General features: G+C 38.9%; 1 protein-coding gene and 1 long non-coding RNA gene across 2 annotated transcripts in view; both read left to right on the forward strand.

Moving 5' to 3' along the window:
• On the forward strand, positions 1-26,765 carry LOC144643772 (uncharacterized). Its single transcript, XM_078503117.1, has 33 exons — positions 1-41; positions 1,213-1,353; positions 2,036-2,410; positions 2,818-2,983; positions 3,498-3,676; positions 4,406-4,586; positions 5,435-5,604; positions 6,408-6,567; positions 6,948-7,123; positions 7,822-8,055; positions 8,212-8,329; positions 9,219-9,290; positions 9,711-9,782; positions 10,471-10,542; positions 11,086-11,157; positions 11,826-11,897; positions 12,508-12,579; positions 13,046-13,117; positions 13,264-13,347; positions 13,855-13,926; positions 14,694-14,771; positions 15,511-15,582; positions 16,019-16,090; positions 16,249-16,320; positions 16,934-17,008; positions 18,044-18,115; positions 18,443-18,517; positions 20,698-20,766; positions 21,293-21,498; positions 22,358-22,483; positions 22,976-24,541; positions 25,354-25,744; positions 26,654-26,765. Exons 2-33 carry the CDS (start codon positions 1,287-1,289, stop codon positions 26,664-26,666), a joined length of 5,373 nt encoding a protein of 1,790 aa, XP_078359243.1. The 5' UTR covers positions 1-41; positions 1,213-1,286; the 3' UTR covers positions 26,667-26,765.
• Positions 1-27,216, forward strand: part of LOC144643800 (uncharacterized) — a 73,012-nt gene that overhangs the window by 6,232 nt on the left and 39,564 nt on the right. The window lies entirely within an intron of this gene.

The raw sequence follows: 27,216 nt of genomic DNA on the forward strand, positions 1-27,216 counted from the left end.
CGCAAGGCGAGCATACGGCCGCAAAAACAGCCATCCTTGAGGTATTATATCTTGTTCAAATTTGATTGCTTTCTTCTTTTACTACTTCTTTCTTTGAATAATCTAAGGTGGCGTGAATATTAGCTGAGGCATTCTATCATTCATGCACTATCACATATTTCAAAGAAAAATTGACCAAAAGGAATGAGACTTTTTTCACTGACACACCTGCGACGATCAAAATCACAGCTTCGATTCTTTTTTTCACATGGTTTGTTTTCAGTTCAGTTTTGTTGGTGATCATTGTGAATGACTTCAAAGACACGAATTACTTTATGAGGCAGAGAAATCGGAGGCCCATATTTCTTTTTCAAATCGGCCTGACTACATGTATATGTACTATGGACGTTTCTGGAAGGGCGAAAACAATTGCGTTTTAGGGGGTTGAATTCTCGTGCTTGGAAAATTATGGAGGGATATATCGGTTAGGGCCAGTTAGAAAAGGCCCGCGTGAAATAGGTGGAGACATATTTGGGCCGAAATTCGCCTAAAGAACATGATCAGAAAAACATTCGCACCGGGCGTAAAATAATCTACTTTTGAAGCTAGTAGTTCCAGCAGCCAGAGTTGGTTCCAGACCAAGGGAACGGGACTTACAAGGCAGATGCGTTAAGAACGGTGATACAAAATATCAACTCTTGAAGTAGTTACGATGAGTAACGTTATAAGAGCGTGCAAATCTGAGTATTTTAAGTTGAGGGTTTGAGAGGTCTTTCCTTCATAGACGGTGTTCTTCATTGGAGATACCTTCCTAACAGATGTTGCTGATGTGATAAAAAAAACTGAGGTTATTACGCACAATTTCGAACTTCGGTAGACTCGTCGGCTTGTGCTGCGGCGTCGCAGCCTTACTACCCTCTTGTGCGAAACCAAGAATAAAAGCTACAATCGGAGAGGTACATTTGCTTTAATTTGAAATGCTGTTGAAGCCATCTGTTCTGATCTACATAATCTCTGATCTACACAAATTCCAACAATTCGGCAAAACAGTGGACAAATCCGTCACAAACTGCTTGAAAGAGAAAGTACGCGTTTATGTACCAGACATCCTTTCGTAGTGCTAGAGGTCGACTTATTCCCACCCGAAAGTGGAAGTATCTCCAGCCTTTTGTTAGTGCTTTTTAGCGTGACTTTTAAAAGCTTTTTGCTCCAATTTGTCTTCATTCGTTTTAGGATGATGATGACTTCATGGTAAAGAGCAAATCATCTGTGCTATTAATATTAACGAGAAAAAATATTACTGCACAATGAAAATGTTTTTGTTACTATTCGTTTTGATGTGGATTGAAAAGAATCACACCTTCGCTTCACAAGGTAGGTACTGATATATTTTTAGATTAAAAATGAGACTCGCTTTTTTTGCTTTTGAGTTTCAGAATGGCAAAAATAAAATTTTCCCAATCTTATCCAGCGCCTTGAGTAGCAGTATACTTAACCAAAAAAATAATTCATTTTATCTGATCTGGGCGTTTTGGAAGCTATAAGAATAAAATCCAATAAGGAAAACAGTTTTTAAAATATAATGATTTAAACATAACGTATATTCCTATGCTATGAACAAATGTCTTTGCTAAAAACCACTTCTCTTTCAAATATGCGAAAAAAAGCGAGATTCACCTCTTGTTTTTTGTTTCCATAAGTCACGAGCGTGGGACATAATTAATGAACATTACATCTTTTATCATCTCTCTTTATTTATCACCATACACTGCAGTACGCTATCGACATTGCTGACCAAGCAAATGTTCTTGCTCACCGTGAGTCTTTCCGTAGCTCAGTGTATAGAGCGCCTGCTTAGTGTTTGGGAGGTCATGGGGCTTCAGACTTCAGACTTCAGACAATATTACTTTGCACTGGGCTATATGTTAACAAACAATTATGGGTTCGATTCCTGTCAGGGACTCAGATTTTTTCTTTGTTCCACGCCCGTGACATGATGAACGTTGCATCTTTCTCATTTTAACTAACTGCGGAGTGCTATGTTTTCTTCCTTAAGTGGATGAATGTCACAATTACAAAACCCTCAGTGAAGCAGACCGGGCTCAAGGAAACGTATTACAGGACAATAAAAGATGCGATCAGCTGGACCTAACACCGGGATGGTACCGTTTCCAAGGGGCTGCCGGGGATCAGATACCGGACAAATGTGTTGACACAAATCGCTGCGGTACTAGCTCTCCAGGGTGGCTTTCTGGTGCTCACCCGACAGTCGCCGAAGGTGTGGTGACTCGTAAAGTCTGTTATCACTGGTGGGACAACTGCTGTTTTTGGAGTAACAACATTAAAGTGAAGAACTGTAGCGACTTTTATGTGTACGAGTTACAGAAGCCGCCTTTCTGCGATCTTCGTTACTGTGGTAACGCCGGCTCTGGTAAGTTTGCCTTGATGACTGTTTCAACTGTTTCGATCAACAGCCAAAGTATGTTTTCCAGCTATTTACGGAAAACTATGAGGTTTTTAATATTCTTACTTGTCAGGAAGAAGGCATATTTCTGGTTTTCACTGTCACGCGCTGCTAAAAAAATAAATCCAAAGCTATTGAGTCAAAAAAATCAAGAATATTACAGGTTGTAGAAAATTACTAGATAGTCTACGTGTCCAAGTCCCAGTACTGTACGGTATTCCATACTCGAGTTATCCGTCAAAATGTTCCACACAAATTTAGAGAGTACAGTATGGAAACGCCATGTCGGATTCCGTGCGAAGGGGCTCCAACATGGCCGCCTTACTTACTTGATGCATAAAAACGAAATTTAGATCAAAAATTTCATTTTACAGGCACTTGGGAATGCGGTTCAGTGGTAAATAATACTCTGACAAGCCCTGGATATCCAGACTTTTATCCAAACAATATGGATTGTAATTACTCGATTCCTATTCCACCTAATACGACACTGGAAATTGTCTTTCATGATTTTTTCTTGGCAAGGCATTTTTCATGCAGGTATGTATAGTAAGAAAAAGTGTAATTGGAAATTTTTGGCCTGTCTTATACATTTAGCGCATCAAGACGTGGGATGAAATTGTTAATTCAAAATTTTTAAGTTTTTTCTTTATGTAGAGTACACACTTACCTACTTATATAAAAGCTAATGTAAAATCAGTTTGCCACCCGAAAGCATTGTTTATCAAGTATATGTGTCTGGATTTATCAAAACCAGGTTAATGAAATTTTCACCGTTTTAAGCGCAAATCGCTGTAAACGCGTTTTTTCTCGCCAAAAACTATTTCCAAACTCGACGATATAAAAACTAAAGGGAATGCCAGTCTCTTTTTCTTCTTCTCGTCTCTCTTCTCTACCTTTCAGCGCTGTTGTTCATTTTTTTCCTTTCATGTTGCGTTTTAAGCCATTTCGCACAGTAACGTACATGTTCAAGAATACTGACGTCACTTTTCATTGACCAGGTTTTGATAAATCCAGACATATATATATATATATATATATTTTTTGTTTTTAGCTGGGATTATTTAAAGATCACCAATGGAAGCGGTCACACAGTTGGTACTTACTGCGGTTTGTGGACTACGCAGAGCGTTATTTTAACAGGAGACCACGCATTGATAACGTTTCACACAGACGACCGTAAAGATCGTTATGTACGAGGATTTAAAATATTTATTTATGAACATCGACTCGGTAGGTGCTCTTTGATCTTGTGTGGCGTGAAACTTCCGAAATTCAAAATGCCCTATCTTAAAGACGGCGAATGCTTTCGAGCTTAAACCTTCAACCAGATGTATATTAAAGACGTATAATAGCCAGTGAAGGATAAAAGCTCAGGGGTCTTGCGATTCTGGGTTTTAGAATTTTAATGACGTCACGTGAAAAAGAATTGTTTTCAATCGTGCGCGTCACAGGGCTAATTGATATGAGAAATAAGGCTTGTTGAAGGGGGGCGAGATACCATCTGTACCATTAGTCTGTTCATTTTTTGTGCACTTCACAGAACTAGTTCAAGTCGTAGTTGTAAAATTGAGTTTTAGCTCCTCAATTCAATGTACATATAGGTAAAGGTAAGGTCTGCGTGGCAAAATTTCTTCTCCTTCCTTGATAGGATGCTAGTCCCTTGCACCCGAAACTTCGCCGGTACCAGAAGTACGTAATCCATTATGTACTCTTCTGCGGGTACCCATTTTTGGGTTGGGGTAGGCAACCCAGTGGCCCCGGCCTGGCCAGGACTCGAACCCAGACTTCTCAATCCGGGGTCCAGCGCGCTAACCATTAGGCCAACACGGAAAGATACCCCACCACGCCTCTCATTAACATTCGTAGGCTCTTACAATTTGCTAACTCAAAGTGTACGCACTCTAGTTTTACACATTACCAAAGAACTGAGAATTTCGGAATGTACTTTTGCTTCAACAGAGTGTGGTTTCGTGGAAGGTTTTGTGCAAGGGTTAGTGCAAGGTGAAACTTTAAAAAGTCCTGGATATCCAAACAACTACCCGAGCAATATCGACTGTAGATATTTGGTTCAAATTCCATTCCGTGGTGCACTGAAAGTTGTCTTTTTTGATTTCGACGTGCAAGATCATCCATCATGCGGGTAAGTACCCTGGCCCCTCCTTTCGTAATCCTAAACGGCGCCCCCCCCCCCCCCCCGAAATTGATGACAATTAAAACTTATTAAACTAAACTTAAAATAGAGTGGTTTTCACTTCAGTGTCGAAAGTAAATTGCGTTTGCTTTGGTTTTGCATTACTACGCTTAGTGATTGGCTTAAAACTCTCGCGCCACTTTCTCAGCCAATCAGGAGTAAAACCAAAACCAATCGTGACTCGCTCGCGCACGTTATTCCCGCGCTTCGTGCCAGCTACATGAATTTGCTTCGAGTTTTGATTGGTTCACTGGATTGTGTGTGTCCTTTGTGATTGGCCAGAGTTATTACTTTGGTTTTTGTTTTACGACACTCAATTGGAAATTGCCCTATTGTACTTTTAGAATTCTACTAAATTAAAATTAGACCAATATTCCATAATTTGCTTAACTACTGTGACAAGCCACTGATTGTATTATTAATGTTTGCTTCCCCCCCCCCCCCCCCCGGAAGTCCGCATGTCGGTATAATTTGCATTTTGGCGGTCATATACAGCTTTAGGGACCGTTCATTTTTTATGGGGGTATTGGAGGTGGGGGATTTAAGGGAGGCAGGCTAAAAAATATGGCTTCATTGCGACGCAAAAAAAATTCTGTGTAAGAATCTCGATCCATAACCGCCACAAAACATAGAAGCTTAGAAATTGCCTTAAACTTAGCAAAAAACTATCATGGCTACGAAAAATTTCTAAGAAATAATCCACCTCAGATATGTATATAAACAACATGGCAGATATTGTGTGGTTATTGTTTCCGCATTGTGTATTACAGTGGAGGGTGATTTATTTTTATTTGCAGCAATGATTATTTAAAGATTACCAACAATGACAGGAACACAGTCAGTACTCATTGTGGTCAAAAGACTGGGCATAAGATTATTGTATCAGGAGGCTCCATGTTAATAACATTTCACTCAGACGGTAGTGTGCAAAGAAGAGGATACAAATTACTTTTTATGCCCATTTTATGTAAGTAAAATCAAAATGTAGTTTAATAATAGTTTGATAGCTAGTTGAAAGGTTACTTATTGTGTCCGAGGCAACACGAACACCGGTTAGAGTGTTGCATTTGTTAGACTTCATTCGTATTGTGGAATGTTTTTGGGACTTTTATTCATCGTGCTAAAAACGAGCCGTGTATGTGACATAACCTCTTTTGTTTTGGACGAGTATTTAACAGTTATTCCGCGAAATCGCGCGGAATATCGCCTGATACTTAGCCAAAATTAAACAATATTCCGCACGATTGAGCGCAATACACACTTTTTTGTGTGACTTCCTTATCATACCGGGCATCGTGGCAATTTGGTGAATTTATAACATTATAACCTATCAGAAATTGGCACCTCTTAGGTTTAAAATCCTTCCCTGTCACTTTCGTATGCGAGTTTCCCCGTTTAAGATGAATTTAAAATTTAAGCCTACCCCTATCCCCTATCAGAATAAGTGTACGAAGTAAGCGAAAAAAAACTCCTAATACTACCAAATATGAAATTGTATAAAAATTAAGCAGGGGCAAACATGGAGAGTGGCAAGGGAAAACCAATTACTTGAACTAAAATCTGCGAGAAAATAGACGAATACGCCGGAAACTGGGGATAGAGCGGTTGCCGTATGACTCAACCACTCAATAACATGTTCCGTCTCCTGTATTTAGTTTTTCTTAATAACGATATCACTAAAACTACTGCAAGCATTAGATAGCATTAAAACTATCATTTTCGCTGATTTATGTCATATATAATATCAGAGGTTTACTTCTGCTTCTATAGATATTGGTTCAGGGCAGGATAATGCAGTGCATAGTCCTGAATATCCAAGTTTATACCCACCAAGTATGGAGTGTGTTTATTCTATTTCTGTTCCACGTGGCATGGCGATGAAATTACACTTTCATGATTTGGACATAGTCAAGTATCGTGAGTCATGCAAGTACGTAAATAACGTTACAATTAAAACTACAATTTAACGATTTCAAGATTCTTTTATAGGCCATTTTCAAAAATATCATAAAACTCTTTGTTGTCCCTTCAAAATTTTGCATTGTATTCAATTTCCCTTGCTGTCCCAAGAGAAATTAAAAACAATGATACCCTTGAGCTCCCAATACAATGTTGTACACGAACTGTGGTCTGCGCAGTCATGCCGAGAATAGGAGTATCCACAGCTAAGTAGAACTGGTAGAACCGCTTACTTTTTTTCATCGCCACTGCGCTCCAATAGTAGTGAAAAGTTACGTGCTTAACCTTGTCAAGAATTGACTGTGATTTTTACAGCAGGTGCAACACAAGGTTATTTTCTTTTTTCTGTAGCTATGACTATTTGGAGATAAGCAATGAGGACGGTCACATAATTGGTACTTATTGTGGGCAGAAGACTGGAGAAAGCTTTATTGTAGCAGAAGACTATCTGTGGCTATTATTTTACACAGCCCCCTATACTAACTCAGGAAAAGGATTTTTAATATTTTTCTCTGCTGTTCCATTATGTAAGTATAATCATTGTTTGATATTGTATAGTATCAGCAAGGCTTATTGGGAAAAAGCTTTTCATTAAAATGGTTTTCATCTTGCCCCCTGCGTTTAAGTCAGTTATAGACGCATAGTTGAGGTCAATACCTAATGAAGTCAAAGTCGAAGTCAACTGGGTCACTGATCTTCTTGCCAAATTTTGACTCATGCCAGTTCACGTCTGGTTCATGGGTTGCAAGTTTTTCTTTTTAACAATTTTTTTTAATGTTGTCTATAGTTCGCATAGTGCGATCGTCCGAGTGGGAGTAATTCCGAAAAGAACTGCAGGCTTTTGGTGACTGACGTTTCGACAACCTGAGCGGAAGTCATCTTCAGCCGTGATAAGTTGTTGTCAAACGATGATGTTATAAGTCCGGTCCGTTGAAGCTGATTGACTGTTTAGCATCGATGTCAGGTGATTGGCAAAGTTTGTAAACAGTAACTGGCCATGGTCAGTTTCGATCCGTCTATTGTTAGTCAAATTAACGAACTACTGATACTCCTGGGTTCAAGCACTGTTACCTCTCTATTAAAAAAATACAATGTATGGTTAGTCTTCTTGAGGACCATTACAAATTGTCACGCCATTGCCAATGTCAAGCAACAGTCCTGAAAGAAGCATTGTGCGACAAAAAAGGGTCTATCTGTTCAATAATTTCAACTGTTACTTCATTAGCTGCACCGAGGGTACAGCCACTAGATGGTGTAGTGCGGGCATTACCGAACCAACGTCTGCCATGTTCAGCCACTGGGATCCCTCCCATATACACAGCGCTGATAAGGAACTCAACAGTGCTGGTAAATACAACAAACACTGCATCAATTCGACTACACGAGGAAGGAAACTACAGCTGTGTGGCCACAAGCAAATATGGGACTGATAGGAAAGAGTTCTCTGTTGTTTTCACAGGTAAGACATTTTGTGGACTCAAGGACTAGGTCTGCTGGGATTTCTTCAGGTTGTCTTTCTTTCTTTCTTTCTTTCTTTCTTTCTTTCTTTCTTTCTTTCTTTCTTTCTTTCCTTCCTTCCTTTCTTTCTTTCTCACTTTCTGTCTCCTCTTTCTAGCTTGTGGATCTCAGTGTTCTCATGAATCGGGCGTTTCTTGGGGAAACACTCTTTCGTGCAGGAATTCCATGTCACCCTTCAACATTATCAAATGTGCTCCAACGACTACAGAAAAACTGTAAGATTATCTGACATTTCATTTTCTTTTCTTCCACTGTGCTTTTTTCTCGTATTTTATTTTACGACTACTACTTTTAATTTAGCTAAAAGCAAAAAAATCTGATTTCTAGTTATAGCCACCCAACAAACTGCCTAACTGACCAACCAACCAGCTAACGCACCCACCCCAACCAACACTAATCAATCAATCAATCAATCAATCAATTTTAGCCTTTAATCGATTAATTTATTGAAAAGCCAATCAATTTGTCCTGCTCTTTTCTACCCCATTACTTGCACTGATGACACTACCGTCATTGCATAGGTATCGTTATGTCATTGCATGCAATATACCCCATAAAAGTAAATCACAATCTAAAATTGTTCAATATTGTCATGTTAAAAGTTTAATTATGTCGTTTTAAAAGGTTTATCTGATTGTTATCGTGTTGCTCTATATTTGACGATACCTTTTTCAGGTATTTGTCTTCACACACTGTCACATTTTTATCTGACGGAGTGTTTGCGAATATCACAAATCTTTAGGAGCTATCACAAGTAAAGATCATTGAATCAGAAATATAAAGTTCATTTAAGGGACAAAGATCTCTAAGACCCTTACTGGACGGAGCGACAAACCCCGTCTGGTTCACTCGTGAGAGTTCAATCAAGCCCATGCAAGAAGTTATGGACTTACCTCAAGGTCTAATGTAGCCTGCTAGCTGGCTCACCTTTGGAAATGCACCACAAGCCTCGAGAACGAGTCGGCTGAAGCGACCAGGCGAGGATCCTGCAGGGGCGAAAGCGATCTCGCGGCTTCGCCACTAGCGCGTCGTGCAATCCCAAACGTAAGCCTGCTCGCAGGATAAAACTAATGTAACCTTATAACATTTGTATGCAATATGCAGGTATCTATCGTCAAACTCCATTACATTTCTACCCGAGGAAGTTTTTGCTAACCTAACAAATCTAGAAATACTGTAAGTGAAAAGCAGCACATCTACAACTCGGCAAAAAATCAACAGTTTTAATGGGATACACAAAACTCCTGCCTTAATTGTCCAATGCGGCGACAATTTTTAAGTTAAGCAAGGATGGGTAGGTTTTAGCTGGTTTTGTGCAAAAACATTGCTATCTGGGTCTCATTGATTGAACGTTTCCAATACGAAGGCAAACTGTGTACCCCTTTGTAAAATTTGGCCTTTTAATTTTCTGTCACAAATTGCCAATTTATAAAAGAAAACTTAAAATTGCCTAATGAGTATTGGAAAAGGTTTTTTTTATTATTTTTCAAGTATATGGAATTCTTTTGTGAGCATTTCATTGATGTACTCGGATAATGACAGAAAGTATTTTCTGATAATTATCATGTTTTGTATTTGGGTGGTTTCTTTACACAGCGATTTATCTTCAAACGCCATTACATTTTTTCCTGACGGAGTCTTTTCCACACTAATAGATCTGAAAAAACTGTAAGTGAAACAAATTAAGAACTTGCATTGCATCCAGTGGGGACTCCTGTAGGAAAAGGGACAGGGATAATCAATCTGGGCGTGGTTCAAGTTTTTTTTTCCGATTCCTATAAGATACTATTTTCATGCCTGATCGGTATAGAGCGCCAATTCAGTATAATTTGATTTTCAGATTTCAACCCTAAACGAGACCTTGACGGCTAAAAGGTTGCCTTTCTTTTCTGAACACCCTGAGTGAGACCATATCCGTAGTTTACAACCATAAGCGAGACAACGAGCATTCCTGTCCCGTTTAGACGAGACTCCTCCTGGGCTTGCCATTCTAGAGAAAGAAAACAACAGTTACTAATTCTTTACTGTATCACTCTCTAATTACATAAAAGGGAATTAAAAAACCGCAAAACGACACGCCCTTTAATTTACCAGATATAGTTGGTAAAACATGAAAATATGACATATTCAAACTTTACAGCCGAAGCGAATCAGCCTAACCTTTTTTCCTTCCCTGCTACTGTCAAATTAATTGGATTTTGAATTAAGGAATTAAAGAACGAATAAGGAAAGAAGGGATAATTTAAAGAGTATTTAGCTGGAAAACTAGTTAAATTAAAAATGCTTTTCCAATTAAATGAATCTAAGAAAGTGCTTATAATTGTCACGCTACTTATTGAGCGACTTTCTTTCGTAGCAATCTGTCTGCAAATTCTATAGGTTTCATTCCTAAAGGCCTGTTTGCCAACCTGACAAATCTACACTGGCTGTGAGTGAAATGTGTTAGTGAAATACCGTTATCAAGTCCCCCCGCCCATCTTAAAAGCGCGCCTTGGTAGTCTCCTCCCCCTTTAGAAGATGGTCGATCAATCATTGCAGGTTATGTCCCAACATTCTTTAAGGCTGCTCCAAAAATTTGACGGTACCCATTTATACTGCCGACTCATGGATAGACTGTGAGCCAGACGGTCTTGTATTATAACGTAACACCAGGAAATTGTCAAGGCAGGTCTAAAACCAGACCATCTTACATTGAAAAGCTCATCCTACTGACCATCCGCCAACAGATTTAATCTTTATCGATTTCACTCCATTCATAAACACCATTCATAAATAAGGAAACAGCCATTTATTTATACGATTTGTGGCAAAAATAGATTGAGGCGTGCTCTAGTAGTAACATATGCTTAACTCATATTGAGTATCAATATACTCAATATGAGTATTTGTTAACTTTTTTTCAAATGAGTATCAGTTACTTTAACTATTTCTTGCCGTCCTTATTTTATTCAATTTTCCTTATATTTCACAGGAGCCTGGCTTCGAACAATATTCAAAACCTTACCGCAGATTCGTTTTCAAGCCTTTTCCTCTTATATCATCTGTATGCTCGAACTTTTAAATATATCATTAATGATCTCATTAAAGGAGCAAGGTCACGGTATATTAAGTCATTTTTCAGATTCCTTTCAAATCAGGAAACCTCAAAATAATAGTTTTCCAACGTAGAAAAACAACAAAGAAGTAATAAAAAGGTGAAAATAACCAAAAATGGTTCCGACTGATAAAGATTAAGACAAATTTCGAACGACAATTTTGAAACACTTTGCCACTTTTTTCAAAATGTGTTGTGACGTAGCTCCTTTAAGTGATCAATTTTTTGAGATAAATCAAACAACCTTAGTAATGCTTTTCTGAGTATGCTAGAGCAATGTCCATTGTTAAAGTCCGCGAATTACATGCAAGTAATTTTACATCTTCATTACACGAATATCCTTCATATTTATTTACGTATTCATTCATTCATTCATTCATTCATTCATTCATTCATTCATTCATTCATTCATTCATTCATTCATTCATTCATTCATTCATTCATTCGCTTGCATTCGTTCGTTCGTTCATTCGCTTGCATTCGTTCGTTCGTTCATTCGCTTGCATTCGTTCGTTCGTTCATTCACTTGCCGTTTAATTTATCTTAACAGTGATGGACGTTTTCTTGTATTTGGCGATTAAAAAGCTTGAGACTTATATGTGTTTCTTTTTCCATAGGGATCTTTCTTCAAACAATCTTCAAACTCTGTCTGTTACGTTATTTCTTCGTACAAACGGTCTAATATACCTGTAAGTCAGACTCTTGTGCGAGTTTGTTATTAGGGCGATCAGTGTTTGACATAATAAAATTTGGTTTGTATCTGATCATTAAATCGGTTCAAAAAAGTTGGTAAAAACGTTTAAAACTGAATTTCCGGTAACTCTCTGTTACCTTCATCAGAGTTAAAATTGGTTCAGTTTTTTGCATAATAAGTTATTTTGTGTGAGTTTGTTACAGTTGTCAATGAAATTTTAACCTTCTAACCCGAGGGAAAGACCTTCCATACCCAACAGACTAAAGTGTAATCAAAGTACAGAGAGCCATGTGTTGCTTTTGTGCCATACATCACTGAGGGGGTTGACGGGGTAAATGGGAACCCACAAGTATTGGGATTTGGCTTTTTCTTGACTGAGGAAATGGGATTTGGGTCACTGGAGCTTGGAATCACAAAAAAAAACCGATAATGTGGCTGGGCATTTGGGCAAAAATAGGCTGGGAAATGAGATTTGAGCAAAATTTGGACTGGGAAGTGGGATCTAAACCTCAACCCCTTCCCGCCCCCCCTCCCACCCGCTCAACATTCCTTTTCACCCCGTCAATTAATTCAATACTAAATCGTGATTTTGTTTTAAACTGCAGAGATCTTTCTTACAACAATATTCAGTACTTATCAAGGGACTTGTTTTGTTGTGTTAAATGGTTACAATTTCTGTAAGTATCACAGGAATATTTTTTTAGCGGACCTACTTTCTTCCCTGACAAGGTTTCTAATTATGCCACAATATTTTAAGTCGTTTTACTGGCTAAAAAAACACTTATTTTCATATTAATGGAAACCTTCAAATGATTGTTTCTTATTGAGTAAAAACGCCAAAAAAGTCGTAATAAACCGAAAAATAAACAAAGAAGGTTACGAATGAGGAAAAAATTGGGCGTTTTCGGGCGTATTTTGGGCGTAATACGCGTAAAGCCGTCGCATCTGCCCGTTGAAATTTTTTATTGCTTTCGCGCTACAAAACAATAAAAAGTTCCAAAGGGCAAATGCGACGGCTATACAAATAAATCCACCCTTAGCATCAACTTATGCACTTGTTTATTTGAAATATATATATTTTTAAAAATCTCTAACTTGCTTTATCTAAGAATGTGTCAGTTATTGGATGAAACATTTGTACAGGAATTTGACTTCAAACAGCATTACATTTTTACCTTATGGAGTGTTTACCAGCCTACCAAATCTTTTGGAGCTGTAAGTGAAGAACAGTACACCTATACCACGATATTAAATGATAACCATTGCTTACATTGCATCTTAGCCTAATCATAAACTGGAGAACACTAAAATCAAGACGTCTGCTTGAAAAGTAAACGAAGTTGTTTATGATTTTTCCCCAGGTATTTGGCAGCAAACGCCATTACATTTCTTGGTGAAGGACTGTTTCCATACCACGGTTTTGCTAGGAATTTTCTAAAAAAAATGTGAGTAAAAAAGAGCACTGAATGCATTACCGTTAAAACTCTATTAATCCCCTCTCTCTTTTAAGTCCTCCCGTTTTAAATTAACGCCTCCCTTTCTAAGATGTTTACCCATAAAAATTTATAAACAAGGAAATATTGCAACTTAACGCCTTTAAAGGTATTCATCCACCATTATTGTTGTTTTGTGAAAACGTGTTATCATTACGACAACTGATATATGATAAGCCCTCCTCTTAAATATTTCTTAAAAAGAAATCAGTCCCCGGGATAGAGCCTTAACGGTATTTCCCTCATCTTTTGCCAAGGTGCTATAAAATTATTTATCAATTTTTGAAGCTCGATCGATGGCCAGTATCCGGCCAGCAGCCTTAGTTTCTGGTGGAATAAGCTAGAATAAGAATAATAGCTGAAATAAGAAACCGCCTTTTTCAATAAGGAACTTTGCAATTTATTTTCGTTTGTAACAATGTTGATGGCTTTCTTGTATTATTTGATTTTTTTGCATAGGGATTTGTCTTCAAACCCTTTAACAAATATTCACGATGAAGCGTTTATCCAGCTTAATCGACTAAAATATCTGTAAGTAAGAGGCAAGGTAGGCCCGCATCACACAACTGCAATTCCTAGGCCTACTCTGGGACCCAAAGTCGCCGTAACTTTGAGCGACTTAAGGCGACTTTAGGCGATTTTAGGTTATTTTGTCCAAAATTACGGGCGATTTTGGGCGAGTTAAGGCGATTCGGGGCGACTTTAGGCGATTTTGAGCGACTTTAGGCAATTTTAGGTGACCTTTTAGGCAATTTTAGGTGACCGACTTAAGTACAGTTGTGGTATACATGTACATGGGAATCATCATGGTACACCATAAAGCATTGTTACAGAAAATATCTATACTATTTAAAGCGACTTAGAGCGACTTTGGGCGACTTTAGGCGATTTTGGGTCGCAGAGTAGGCCTAATTCTTGCAGTCGTCTGTATGTATGCACTGTATCTTCGTTTGAAATTACAGAGCCATCATCTTTAAGAGAAGTTTGTGTACATGTGATGCCAGTGAAATCAACTCTCCTCTTGGTCTAGCAAGTCACAAGACAATAATAATAATAACAACTTTATTTGTGTCTGGTCAGTCTTCTAGCTGGCCATAGGGCCTACTAATCGGGAACACTTTTTAGAGTGCTAGAGTGGTTACTTTAGAAGGGGCGGGAGGTTTAAATCCCATTTTCCAGCCAAAGTTTGCCCAATTCTCATATGCATTTCCCAGCCTCTTTTGTGCCCAAATGCCAGTCTTATATCAGTTGACATGTAATGTTAAATCTTATTATTTTATTTTCCTCTTCTGTTGCAGCTTTCTGTCTTCAACAAACATTCAAAACCTCACCGGGAAATTATTGCACACTAGTTCTTACTCGAGTATAATCCAACTGTACGTGTGTGGCGCAAATGATAAAGATCAGTTATTTGCAACTTCCCTATAATCAGCAAATGTGCAACTTGATCATCGCGAGTTGGTAAACTTTTCGCGTGATACAGTAATTTGATATCGCTTCACGCTTTACGTTTTGACCAATCGCGCTTGAACGGGAATATTTTTGATTCTAACTGGCAGCACTTTGTGATTTAATAATCCTCGGACGTACAAGGGGGGAAACCACCGCCTCCAACCCCCCCCCCCCACTTGAGTTTTTTTTTTCGTAATTTTGAAACGAAGATTTATTCTATGATGCGGTAACTTTTAATAGCTGTTCATTCATTCCTTGAAAAAATTTTGACGTCGCCACGGCAACGTCATAATCAGGTCTTTTCAAAACCCTTCATTTTTGACATATTTCTTAATTTTTCCAGTTTGTTAAACAAAATTGTATGATTTGATAAATTTAACATTCCATAAGCATTTTGGCTTGAATTTGTATCAATTTGCGTAATTTATTATTTCCGTTATTATTTCGTTAAATCAGAAGTTCATAATCCATGACCTGCTGGTTAAATCCAAAAAAGGGGATCCAAGAAGGCAGCTCTAATGACGTCATAAAACGTCACAGCCAACAAAAATATGTCATTTTAGCAGAGTTCTGCTCAGGTCCTGATCCTAAAGGCTTAAAATAATGTTTTCCCCTTCTTTTCTCGATTGTGTCAGTTGTAATAGAAGGTTTAATTTTTCGCAGGGAACTGTCAGCAAGTGGTTTGAAAAGCCTTCCGGTCGAATTATTTGAACATACAGATGAACTAGCATACCTGTACGTGACTCATGATAAAATTTTGATGTTGATCCTTAGTTAAAAAGTGTGTTTTTCGAATGCACACGCTGTATAAAACTCCTCCATAAGAACAACACTTCTTGTCTATTTCTCTTAGTCTTCACTCGTTCGATAATCTAATAAAACCTGACTTTGTCAGTCAGTGATGTCTTTGTGATCAATGACATGTTTTTTTTTTTCGAAATCCGCTGAATTTCATCTATAACAAGCCCTTGGAAATTCTTTATTGCTAACTAAGCTGGATGTATGTGATTTGATTTAACGGTTTTAAAAAAGGTGAGTTGGAGGGTTATTTAATTTAACTGATGAATTAAACGTGGGTGAAATCTTGGTGGACAGTAATTACGCCGAAAAATTGTGTGTAAGTTTGTGAAGTTGACTATCATGATTCCAATGTGAGATTTTTGATCTGCAGAGATCTTTCTTACAACAAACTTCAACACTTACCAAAGGATTTGTTTGGTTATAAGAAGGAGCTACGATTTGTGTGAGTATGTAACAAATAGTGGCTAGGCACATTCACTACTTTTCTGTTACTGCGTTGTTGCGTGGAATGTCTTGGCATGACTTAAAATGTAGATTCCAGTCACTTACAAAGCCCCTTTCGACTGATGGCAATAAAAATAACTGAATACTATTCGGTAGGTTTCTGCAGAATAACTTGATAACTTCTTTATCAAACGAGACATTTTCTAGGACCATCTTGCTACAATATGTGTAAGTATTGTAACACGATTTGTGAAATCATATACATTAAGGTATTTTAAATATGCGTATTTCCTACTTTCCAAGCCACGAATTCTTGGAATTAAATCTGAGGCTGATGCACTCACGAGTTTGATAATTTCGCTAATTGTGTTGAATTTTTAAGGATGTATTTTATATTAAGTACGTAAGTAGTAAAACTTCAATAGGACAGAAATTCTACAGCATTATTTTATCAGTAGTTTCATACGCCATTTAACAACATTTTCATACATGCCATTTGAGAACATTTTGTCATATCCGATGTTCACAAGTAACTATTAATAGTTCATCGCGACACTGCTTATACCGTATTGCAACTTGGAAATTGCAGTGGACACAGTGAAATTAATTTGAATTACTAATATATGTGTTCTTGAATAAAGCGTTTTCGTGTTTACGGATACATTTGTGTATAGATTAACCCTCTAAAATGACTGCAGACTATGACTCAAAATTTAGACCCCTTGTGGTATGACTGGTTGTAAGAGACAGCCTCCCATAAGCGACCACATAGATTTCGCATTTCGAGTGGTTGCTTAACAGAGGTTCGATTGTGTTATAAAATAAATTATCTCTTTTCCAGTTTTTTACATGAGAACCAATTGGAGAATATCCCATACAGGGCCTTCTATTATATTTCTGACTCTTTTCAGACCATGTAAGTATAATGCTGCAGTGAACTATAAACTATATAAACTATCAAAATACCGCCATATATGGTCGCTGGAGGCGCACTGGAACAATGGTTAGCACGTTGGACAAGCGCTGACTGGCGTCATTGAGGAAGGCACTTCTTGAGCAACTAGTCCTTTGCTGTCATAATGCGCCTCCCTTGCCAGTTGTAAAAATAACTCGCAGAGAACTGATAGGGGAAAACTGATTAAATGCTAGGGAGGGACGATGGACTAACCTGCGATAGACTAACATCCAGTCGAGGGAGAGGAGCAATATTTCTAGCTACAGACCAGCGATGTAGTCCAATTTTGACTTAAGTTTTATACACTGCTGGTGATAGTGTTATTTTGCCATTGTACAAGAAAAACTTAAATATCTGACTTGTCAATTCGGGTAGCAGCTCTCGCAAGGTCTCACATGAATGGCTCGGTACGATTAGTAACAGGAACTATGCCCCCCTTCCCCCCCAAAACTGTGGCAACTGTTATACTAGAAGACCAGAAGAATTGCAAGCTTTCGAGAGGTACTAACCTAATTAACTTGTCCCTCTTGTCTCTGATGAGAAAATTGTAAGACGCGCGGGATTATGGGAAGAAACCTCTTCCTCCTTTACGCCATGATCATCCATTTCGTTCTACCGTTTCCTCACGGGGGGGGGGGGGGGGGTCTGGGGTCTGGGGACGTGTCAGGTTAAATATGAAATAACCGAGCGTTTGGACTTGGAGCGTGAAATAGTGTATTTTTATATTTTATTGTAAATCATTTTAGAGGGCCACTGGTTTGTTAGTATTTTTTATGTTATTTTAGTGCTACCCTCGTTAAATAAAGACTTTACTTTTACTTACTAATGAAGCGTATCGTTTTCAAATTTACCCGGGTTAATGTGGACGGAAAACATTTTACGCGGCGTTTTCAAATTTCTCCATTATCAAATTTACCCGGGTCAGTGTGGACGGGGCCTAAATGATGAATGGAATGCTTGCTTTTTCTGATTATAATTTTTCTGTTATCCTTCAAGTATGTTATCGGATAATCCTATAAAGTCAATAGAAAAGGAGGCTTTCAATTTTCGACGTTCAGATATGATAATGTAAGTTCTAACTACAAAAATATCCATGACTCATTATGTTCCAGTTAAAACTGTAATTTGTAATCTGGAATTTTTTTTAGAAAAGTTAATAAGTATTATCATTTCCAAGTCGATAACATCTTTTTCTTAGTGCAGTTTTACTTGATAGTGCCATATTTGATTTTGTAAGTCTTTCGTAAAACTACTGTGTATTTTTATAGCTTGTTAAACCTTGTGAAAACAGTTCCCTTCTTACTAGCCATACAATTGCGGTCGTGGTGTAGTATCGTACAAGTTTTTTCAATGAAGTATGATGTGTTGAAGTAACATTTGTCATGCCCTTGACAGATATTTGCTACGTACGAAGCTGAAGACACTGAGCGTCGAGTCTGTTTCTGGCCTCAATGGTCTGGATTCTCAGCTGTGTGTATCTTATTTATATCAAATACTGGATTAACTCTAGTTGTATCTCATGATGCTCAGGGCACAATATATTTACCTATTGGATATGACCTCATGTTAACAGGAATACTCGTCGGAAAATCTAATCAGTTCCCTTAAGGCGTGGTTCAAGCTTTATTTTACCCCTAAACTCACAACAGACTCACAAACTAAAGCTCTTGTGACTTAAATGACGATATAGACAATGTCATTGAATTCTTTTATCTATCATGTAGAATATGTTAGAGATTTTTTGCTAGATCTAAACCACCAACATGTTTTTTATTTCTTCGAATGCTAAGTGAGATCAAAATCCGCAATTTACAATTCTAAGGAGACGACGAGCATGCTCGCCCTTTGCACATACGGAGCAGCAGCCCTTCAGAACTTCCCTTTAATATTGAACTATTGTTAAATGGTAAAAAGTCTGTGTCCGAGCCAAGTGGCCCATACAGCCGGAGCTTATCCGATGTTCCAGGGCAAATGGACGAGGCAGTCAATTAAGTGCGCCTGTATGGATTTTTTTTTCTCAGATTTATTTAATCTTCCTTTACTTGTACCCTTCATCCCATTTTCAAAAAAAGACCCTACCATTTAACAATAACAATGGGAGGCTCGCTCGACTCCAAATCGAACGGCCCGGTTTCGAGACCTGGTCAGGGCGCTTCGTTGTGTTCTTGGGCAAGACACTCATAGGCGTACGAGGCGGGGGGGGGGGGGGGGGCGAGGGGGGCTGCAGCCCCCCCAGTGCCGAAATTTTTCGGGCAAAATGCCTAGAATTCGGGCAACAAGCCTGGAGAAAAAAATAGAACTGAAATAAGCCGACAATTCTCAACATTACGTTCAAAATGAATTACATCGACAGAAAAAGTATTGAAAATAAAGCAAACTTTGTGGTTCAAAAGTCCAAATTTCTCTTTCATTTGCTTTCGTTTCCTCTCGCAATTTGCTATAATCATGTTCGAGATTTCTCGCAAATTCAGCGTGGCCCCTCAGTTTGATTCAGTCGCTATCAGCTTTTCCATAGCTTAAGCGTTTGCTCGCGGTGGATCCAGCTTTGCTCTTTTTGACTCAAATATTAAGTTCTCAGGGCTAACTCAAAACTTTCAACGAAAGGTTTTAACCCATTCATCCTTGAATGTTTCACACGCTTTTGTGTAACTTTCAAGTGGGGAAAAAACAATACAAATTGGCTCCCCCAAAATACTTTAAGTTTAGTTGAACTAGAGCGAATGAATAAAATATTTCCAAACTGAATAGATTCATTGCATTGACACCTTCGGGCAACGCCACGAAACTAATTTAAGAACTATCGTTTCCTTTAAGCAAGAAGGCAAGGTTTACACGACTATTTCAATGCACGTTTGGTTTTGTTGTCCATTTTATATTCCTCTTTATTCAGCTTTCAATGCATGTTATTATTTTTTTTTTTCGGGCAATAAGGTCTCCGCCCTCCCAGGTCCGAAGGTGCCCGTACGCCTATGAAGACACTTCACTCTCATAGTGTGTCTCTCCACCCAGATGTATAAATGGGTACCGACGAATTTACTGCTGTGGGGGGGGGGGGGGGGGGGGGGAGTAGCCCTGCGACCTGCGATGGACTAGCATCCAATCCAGGGGGGATTAGCAATACGCCTAGTCGCTTAATGCTACAGAAACCGTAAAAAGATGTGTAAGTTTATGGAACTTTCCACTACAACTAAACTCCTGAACTAAACCTATGATGAGGTTGCATGAAATCCGACATCCTCGGAGACCCAAGGGCAGTTAGTGAGGGCGAGCGAAACGCGAAAATGCGGGTAAAAAATAGCGCGAAACTGCGAATACAAAATATTTTTCTGCCCAATCAGGAGTCCAGCTTTTATATGGCAATTTTTTAGCCCGCAGTTTCGCGCTATTTTTTACCCGCATTTTCGCGTTTCCCTCACCCCCACTAACTGCCCCTGGGTCTCCGAGGATGGAAACCCGAAAGAGATGACTAGCATTCATCTGCAGCTGTGGAATGCTTCCCTTGCCAATACGCGTCACTTCAGTGAAATAGAAGCTGAGAAAAAAACTTTTGAATGGCAGTTAACGTCTGATGTACCAGATACACCTGGATATATAATCGTTCCTAGAAGATCTCATCAACTAACCGTGAACTATGTTTCTTATTTTTTCAGGGTGATAAAAAATAGAACGGTCGGAAAACTTCACTTTTTCTCAGTCGATGGGAACTGTACAATATATGTGTCAGTACATTTAATGAATAAGGAACTAATGGTCATTGGCATTTGATTCAAGCTTAAGTCCGATGACTCAGTTCAATGTTGTGAATAACTTCAGACTTCTTATGTGTTTCCACTAAGGCTACTACTAACCTTAAAACTACCAGGGAAAAGGTTCTGTACATGTTTTGAAACCTTTTCAAAGCATCAAAACATTTTTTTTTTCTCACAAATTTCTACAAAATTCTGTCGCAATGGCTCTGACCTCGTAAGTATTTAAGGTGGCTCTGAACCTCTTCGACGAATGCTTTTAATTAAAATCTATATAGCTCTAGTTCAGTAGTCCTAACGTTTCCCAGGGAGATCTCAATTTGTTCATTGGTAAAACGCTTATCGCATACAAAAACTGTTGGCATTTTCAGAACTTGATTTACTTTTTACATCAGTGACATTTTGTAGATTATTATCATGTTTCCAATCCTACAAAAACGTTGACTTAAGCTATTTTAACTCTTCTTCTATTCTGAGAATATAGTTTTTGTGTCCCCAGGAATCCTCTCGATTCAGATGACGATGCTATCGAGGTGATTGTTGAGTATCCGCAGCATAAAGCCCTTGTTTCTGCTCTCACTGCTTCGGGATTCGGTCGACAACTCGATAATCGCACCAATCATTATAAGTTACTTCCATGTCCACTTGGAACATTTTCCAACTCTTCTTCCAAAGGAAGTGAGGGATGCATTACATGCCCTCCAGGTATGCAACTTCCTAACCGATAGTTAAGTCTCTTGGAGTCTTGAACCAGCCAGAGAAGCGTAGTGTAACTAGCTAAAAGATACATTATGTTTACCCCGAATGTAGTGAGATCATTTTAACCAAAATTCTATCCTTGTCGTGCATTTATATCATGTCATGTGCGACCTTTCATCTGTTTCTAAGCCTTTTATTCTTATAACGAAGCAATGCCAAGCAGGTGAAGCCAGTTAGCATGAGCACTGCTTTCAACCTCGCAATAATATCCAAGAAAAAATACTTTGTTGCTGGAGTTACCTTTCTTTTTATTGGAGAAGCGGGACTCTCGGTTGAATGTAAGGAAGTGGGGACTTGGAAGTAGGGGGATTATTAAATGTTTCCAGTTTAGAGAGAGTTTATATGGCTAGCTGGGAAACGTTATTTCGAGTTTTTGCATCACGATGTACACAGGAAAAAAGGGTTGGGCAGCAACTCTCCCTTATCACACATGAATCGCTGGCTACCCTTCAAGACAACAGTAAAACAAACAAAAGGAAAACTTCCCGAATCCCCCAAAACAACAACAACTGCTACACTAGAGGACCAGTAGAATAACAAGCTTACGAGAGCTGTTACATTTAAGTGTTAAGGCTATGCTGGGCAAGATGAAAAAATGTCGAGTAAACATCCCTATAATCCTTGTTTTAATTTTGTATTAAGTGTGTTCATTTAGCTTTTCTACTGTAACAAGAAAGCCTAATATTTTAACCCCTGTGTTTTCTCTTAAGGTTTCATCGACGTCTCCTATAATGCAAATTTCTAAAGCTATTTTTATGTTTTGTGTAATAAAGTGAAAATAACTTCTATGTGCTTCCTTTATCAGGAGGATTTTACTCAGATACTTTGGGCCACGTAAACACAAGCTGCCAAAAATGCCCAACTGGTTCATTTGTTGCATTTGATAAAGCACCAGGAACTCAAGCACAAGATTGCAAGTCTTGTCCATTCGGTAACATTTAGCATTCTCGATGACCTAGTTTCGCACGTGCACGAAACAACTTTTTTTAGCATTCTATTTATACCTCACTTTAACTAGTCACGACGTGTACCTGAGTGCAGCTGTTACATTGTTTGTTGGCCCTTGCGAGGTAGTAGACGTAAATAAGGACATAAATAGTTGTTGACTAAGGCCCGTAACATGGGAAGGGCTTCCCCCTCCCCCTAGACATTTTCTGACCGGAATAAACGAAAAAATCGATGATTCGTTTGTTGTTGTATAATAGGGTAACGAGAAGATGATGACTGGCTACCTGCCTGCCTGCATGCATGCATATCTATTGTCTGTCTGTCTGTCTGTCTGTCTGTCTGTCTGTCTGTCTGTCTGTCTGTTTCGAGTTTTGGGAATCGTCCCTTTTCATTTGGAAATGGAATTGAAATTGAAAGTTTGTTAATAAGATAACTTTTAAAAATAACACAGCTCTTTTTGTTTACTCTTCTTAAGGTACAGATACTGATTTCTTTGCTGGATACCGTGGCTGTAAATGCTTGAAAGGATTTTATCGAACCCATATGTTTGAGCAATGCTACAAATGTGGACAAGGTGGACTGAAATGCCAAGATGATTACGCTTCTTTGAACGCTGGTTATTGGTGGAAATGGAGAAACGAGACACAAAAAGATCGCTACAGGAAATTTATAAAAAATCTTTTGGCAACGTCTCCAGCTTTAGACGCTTTCAGCGTACAATACCCTTTTCCGATGCCAACGCCTCACATGTGTCCAATGGAACGGTCTTGCAACGGGGGACTGGACTCCAGGTGTAACAACGGGTACGAAGGTCCACTCTGTGGAGTTTGCAGCTCAGGATACTATAAGCAATTTCAAGTATGCAAAGTATGTCCCTCAAAGAAGTGGATCGTCGGACAATTGTCTATCATAGCAGCCGTTCTACTGGTTATCATTTTATTTGTGGTGTGGACGAGCAAGCGAAAGACAACAAAGAACGGAGATAACCAGGCAATAGACACGTTCTTTTCCAAACTTAAGATCATAATTGGCTTTTATCAGGTCACTTATGGTTTACTGGAGGCTTTCTCGTACATAAAATGGCCAGACTCTTTGGAAGCTATCGCCAAATATTCTGGAATTCTCCAAATGAATGTGCTCCACATAGCACCCTTTCACTGTCTTTTTCCGGGACTGCACATTGATGCCTTTGGGAGCTTGTTTGCTATGATGGCAATAAATGCTGCTATCATTGGCTTTTCTGGTGTCATTTACAGCCTGCGAAAAGTGACTTTACTAAGAAAACGAGGCCTAGACAACGAGGAAAAGTCAAGGAAAATCTCAAAGACAAAAGAGCTTGTGTATCGGAATTTGTTTTTCTTCCTGTACGTGACGTACCTGAGCACGTGTTCAAAAACAGTCAGCGTCATACCACTTGCCTGTCAAAAGCTTTGCCGAGATGAAAAGGAAGAGATTTGTGAGAAGTACCTGAAAGCAGATTACAGCGTACAATGTCACGTCCCGAAATACAATCATCTGGTCGTCGTGGCGTATATTTCTGCTTTTTATATCATTGCTCTACCTGCCGCTGCATTTATCGTACTTTTCAAACAAAGAAGATTAATAGTAGACACAAGAGACGCTAAGACATCGCAGGATCGAGGTTCCAACGCGGAAATGATCACAGGATTGCGTTTTCTTTTTGAAAACTACAAACCTCGTTCATGGTACTGGGAACTGGTCGAAATGACTCGTAAGGTAATCCTTACATCTGGCTTGATTCTTGTGGGACAAGAGAGCAGGTCCTACATTGGCTTGGCATGGGTCATCGCCGGCATGTATGGAATGCAATTTTCCTTCGTCAGTCCCATAGGAGACGCGATGGATAACAGATTGATGGCAACGTCGCTTGCCATAACTGTTGTCAATCTTGGTATAGGAGCTGTGAGTCGAATTCCCGCTGAGAACATAGCAGCCTCAAGTGATCAGGCCATGATGGATACGATCTTATTCAAGATATTGGTGTTTGGAGGAAATACTTTGGTGATCGGCCTAGTTGTTGGTAAGAAAATGACCAAGATAATTGGTTAAAAGCAATTATTCTAAACAATTCTCGGTTTATTTTTTTCAAGTTTTGGTAATTGCTCAGTTCTACCATATTTGTTAGGGACGGACCATTATTTTCTTGGAGGGGGGATGAAACTTTTCCTCTGCAACCTTCTTTTTTAGTTTACGCACCTCTGCACACAATTTTTTTCGAAATTCTTACTATTTTTTGTTATACATATCGTTTTTGCAAACAATTAATTTTGTCTTTCCAGGCTCTGCAAACAATTTTTTCAATATTTTTCATCCCCCCCCCTCCAAAAAATAATGGTCCATCCCTTATCACGCATTTACCAGGTACCAAATTTTTCTACACCCGGGTAAAGAGGGGCACTGTGAGAGTAAAGTGCCTTGCCTAAGAACCCATCAACGAATTTTTCCGGCCAGGGATTGAAGCCGGACTGCTCGATCCGGAGTCCAGCCCCTAACCATTAGGCCTACTCATACATAATTAGAGACCAAATTGGGCGTCACTCAGAGTCCTATGACTATTGTTAGTCGCTCTCTTTATCTCATAGTAACTAAAGCATTGTGAAAACTCAGAGTTTCAGAAACAAAGAGCTGACTATCGTAATGCATTATGCATGCACGACCAGCTCCTAGTAACATGGCCCAGCTCACTCTAGTCTCTCGTAGCTCAGTTGGTTAGAGCGCCCAACCGGTATCTGGGATCCGATTCCCGTCGGGGACTGAATTTTTTTTGTCCCATGCTGGTGTCATTGTTGAACAATTCATCTTCATTATTTCCATTTTCTCGTTTGCCTTCAGTTCAATATGCAGTGTGTCTATATCGCTATCTGAATGAGTGGCGCAAAAATCCGCACTGGTCGTTTTCATGCTGTCTGGCTGTGCTTCTCCCCCTCAGTGACATGCACGGGGAATTTAGTGATATGGCTGGAACAAACGTGCTCAATGACCAACTACAAAATGGACAAATGGAAACGGCCAACATTTTCTCTGCCGTGAAAGACAGTGGAGCTGTTGATATTACTATTGAAGGAGGTCAACGAAGTTGTAACAAAATGGAGGCACGGAATGATGATTGTCAAGACGCCGAGTACGACAATAAAATATGCCATAAAGAGACACAAACAGAGTCACAAGCCCTTTGTGACATCACTGATTCCGGGCGAAGTAAGAAACCACTGGAGAGATGTCTGTGAGTAGAGAGAAGGGCAAAGAAGTATTCAGAATTACGTTTTGTGGGCACGGCTGGAATTCATTTTCGCCACTATAAGAGATAACAATTCTGACAAGTCGTTCCTATGGTATATTTTTTTATAGTAACAGGAATGACTTTAAAAGATTTAAACACCTAAGTGGTGAACCCATTCTCGTCCACATACCCTTTCGTTTCTCTTAGCCGGCTGGGTCTTGGTACGAGAAAACGAAGGGCTCTGGGACATAGGATTTTTGAATTTATTCGCATTTTTTTGATTGGCTGTTTGAAAATTTTTTTTCTTAAACGGGAGTCAAAAACGTGACAACTCTCTCATACATTCTGGTTGAAACATCATGACTGCATACGTGAAGACCGAAAGTCCTAGAATCTAGGACTGGAAATCCTGTGTCTCCCTTCGTTTTCTCGTGCCAAGGCCCAGCCTGCTAAGAGAAACAAAAATGCTATGGGGACGAGAATGATTTGAACCCTTAAAAGGTAAGACGTTCACATACGTCGCTTTTATAAGGGAGTCGCCCAACTCCCTCCTCGGATGTGTTGCATTAGGTAGGTAGCAGTATAGGTTCTCTGATCTATACTGTCAAGTGGAGAATGGCAACGGAAGATTTAATAAGTGCCTTGGAAAGACTCAGCACATGCAGTTTCAAATAAAAATAAAATTTGTTTTTTGTACGCGTAAATATAGATGTAAGCAATCTCAGTTTCGTAAGAAAGTAAGTTGTTGAAAGCAGTTCAACAAAAATCAAAGGTTTTCAACGAAAATAGCTTTTATCAGAAAAAATGTATATACGCTTGTACTTCCTTTGACATTGGACCAGTCCTAATTAGTAAGTTCTCACTAAAAATCTTACTTCAATATTTAATGAAGACTCTCATTCTTCATTTCAGGTCTTACCCCTAAAAATAGCCAGGCGATAGGACGTCATTTATTCAAACTGGCAAGGATTCTTCGTGTGACAAATTCAAAAGAGTATAAAAAACACAGCGAATATATATCGATAGTTTTACCTTAAAAATTTGCTTTGTTTATAGTTAGTTGTATACAAGTATTTGAAACAGTATGAGAACAAGGTAAAAAATTGCCTGAGTAATATTAAATCGCACATGGCAAGTTATCTGAAACTCTCCGGTCCAGTCCCTACACCTCACTTCTCGATTTTCAAAGGAACTTGCATTTCTGTCTGGCGCAGAGAAGAGAGCGCCGAGAGAAAATTGCCAATGATTTAAGTTTATAAACTTGCTACAAATTGATCGTTAGTATTACTTACGAGAAACGTTTAGCGGTTTGTAGACAGGTAGGCGGCGCGCAAATGTAATATATAACGTGCGTGACGCGCGAGTATTGGTCCAAGCACTGCGCGTTCTGTAGTAGTTGCCCAGAGAGTCTTAAAAAACTCTTTCAGATGTCTTTGTTACGTACTTTTTTTCCCTCATCTCTTTTTACGTGGCGC

This window comes from Oculina patagonica, chromosome 2, assembly GCF_052425735.1.
Source record: "Oculina patagonica isolate OP01 chromosome 2, crgOcupat, whole genome shotgun sequence".
In the NCBI taxonomy this organism is placed as follows: domain Eukaryota; kingdom Metazoa; phylum Cnidaria; class Anthozoa; order Scleractinia; family Oculinidae; genus Oculina; species Oculina patagonica.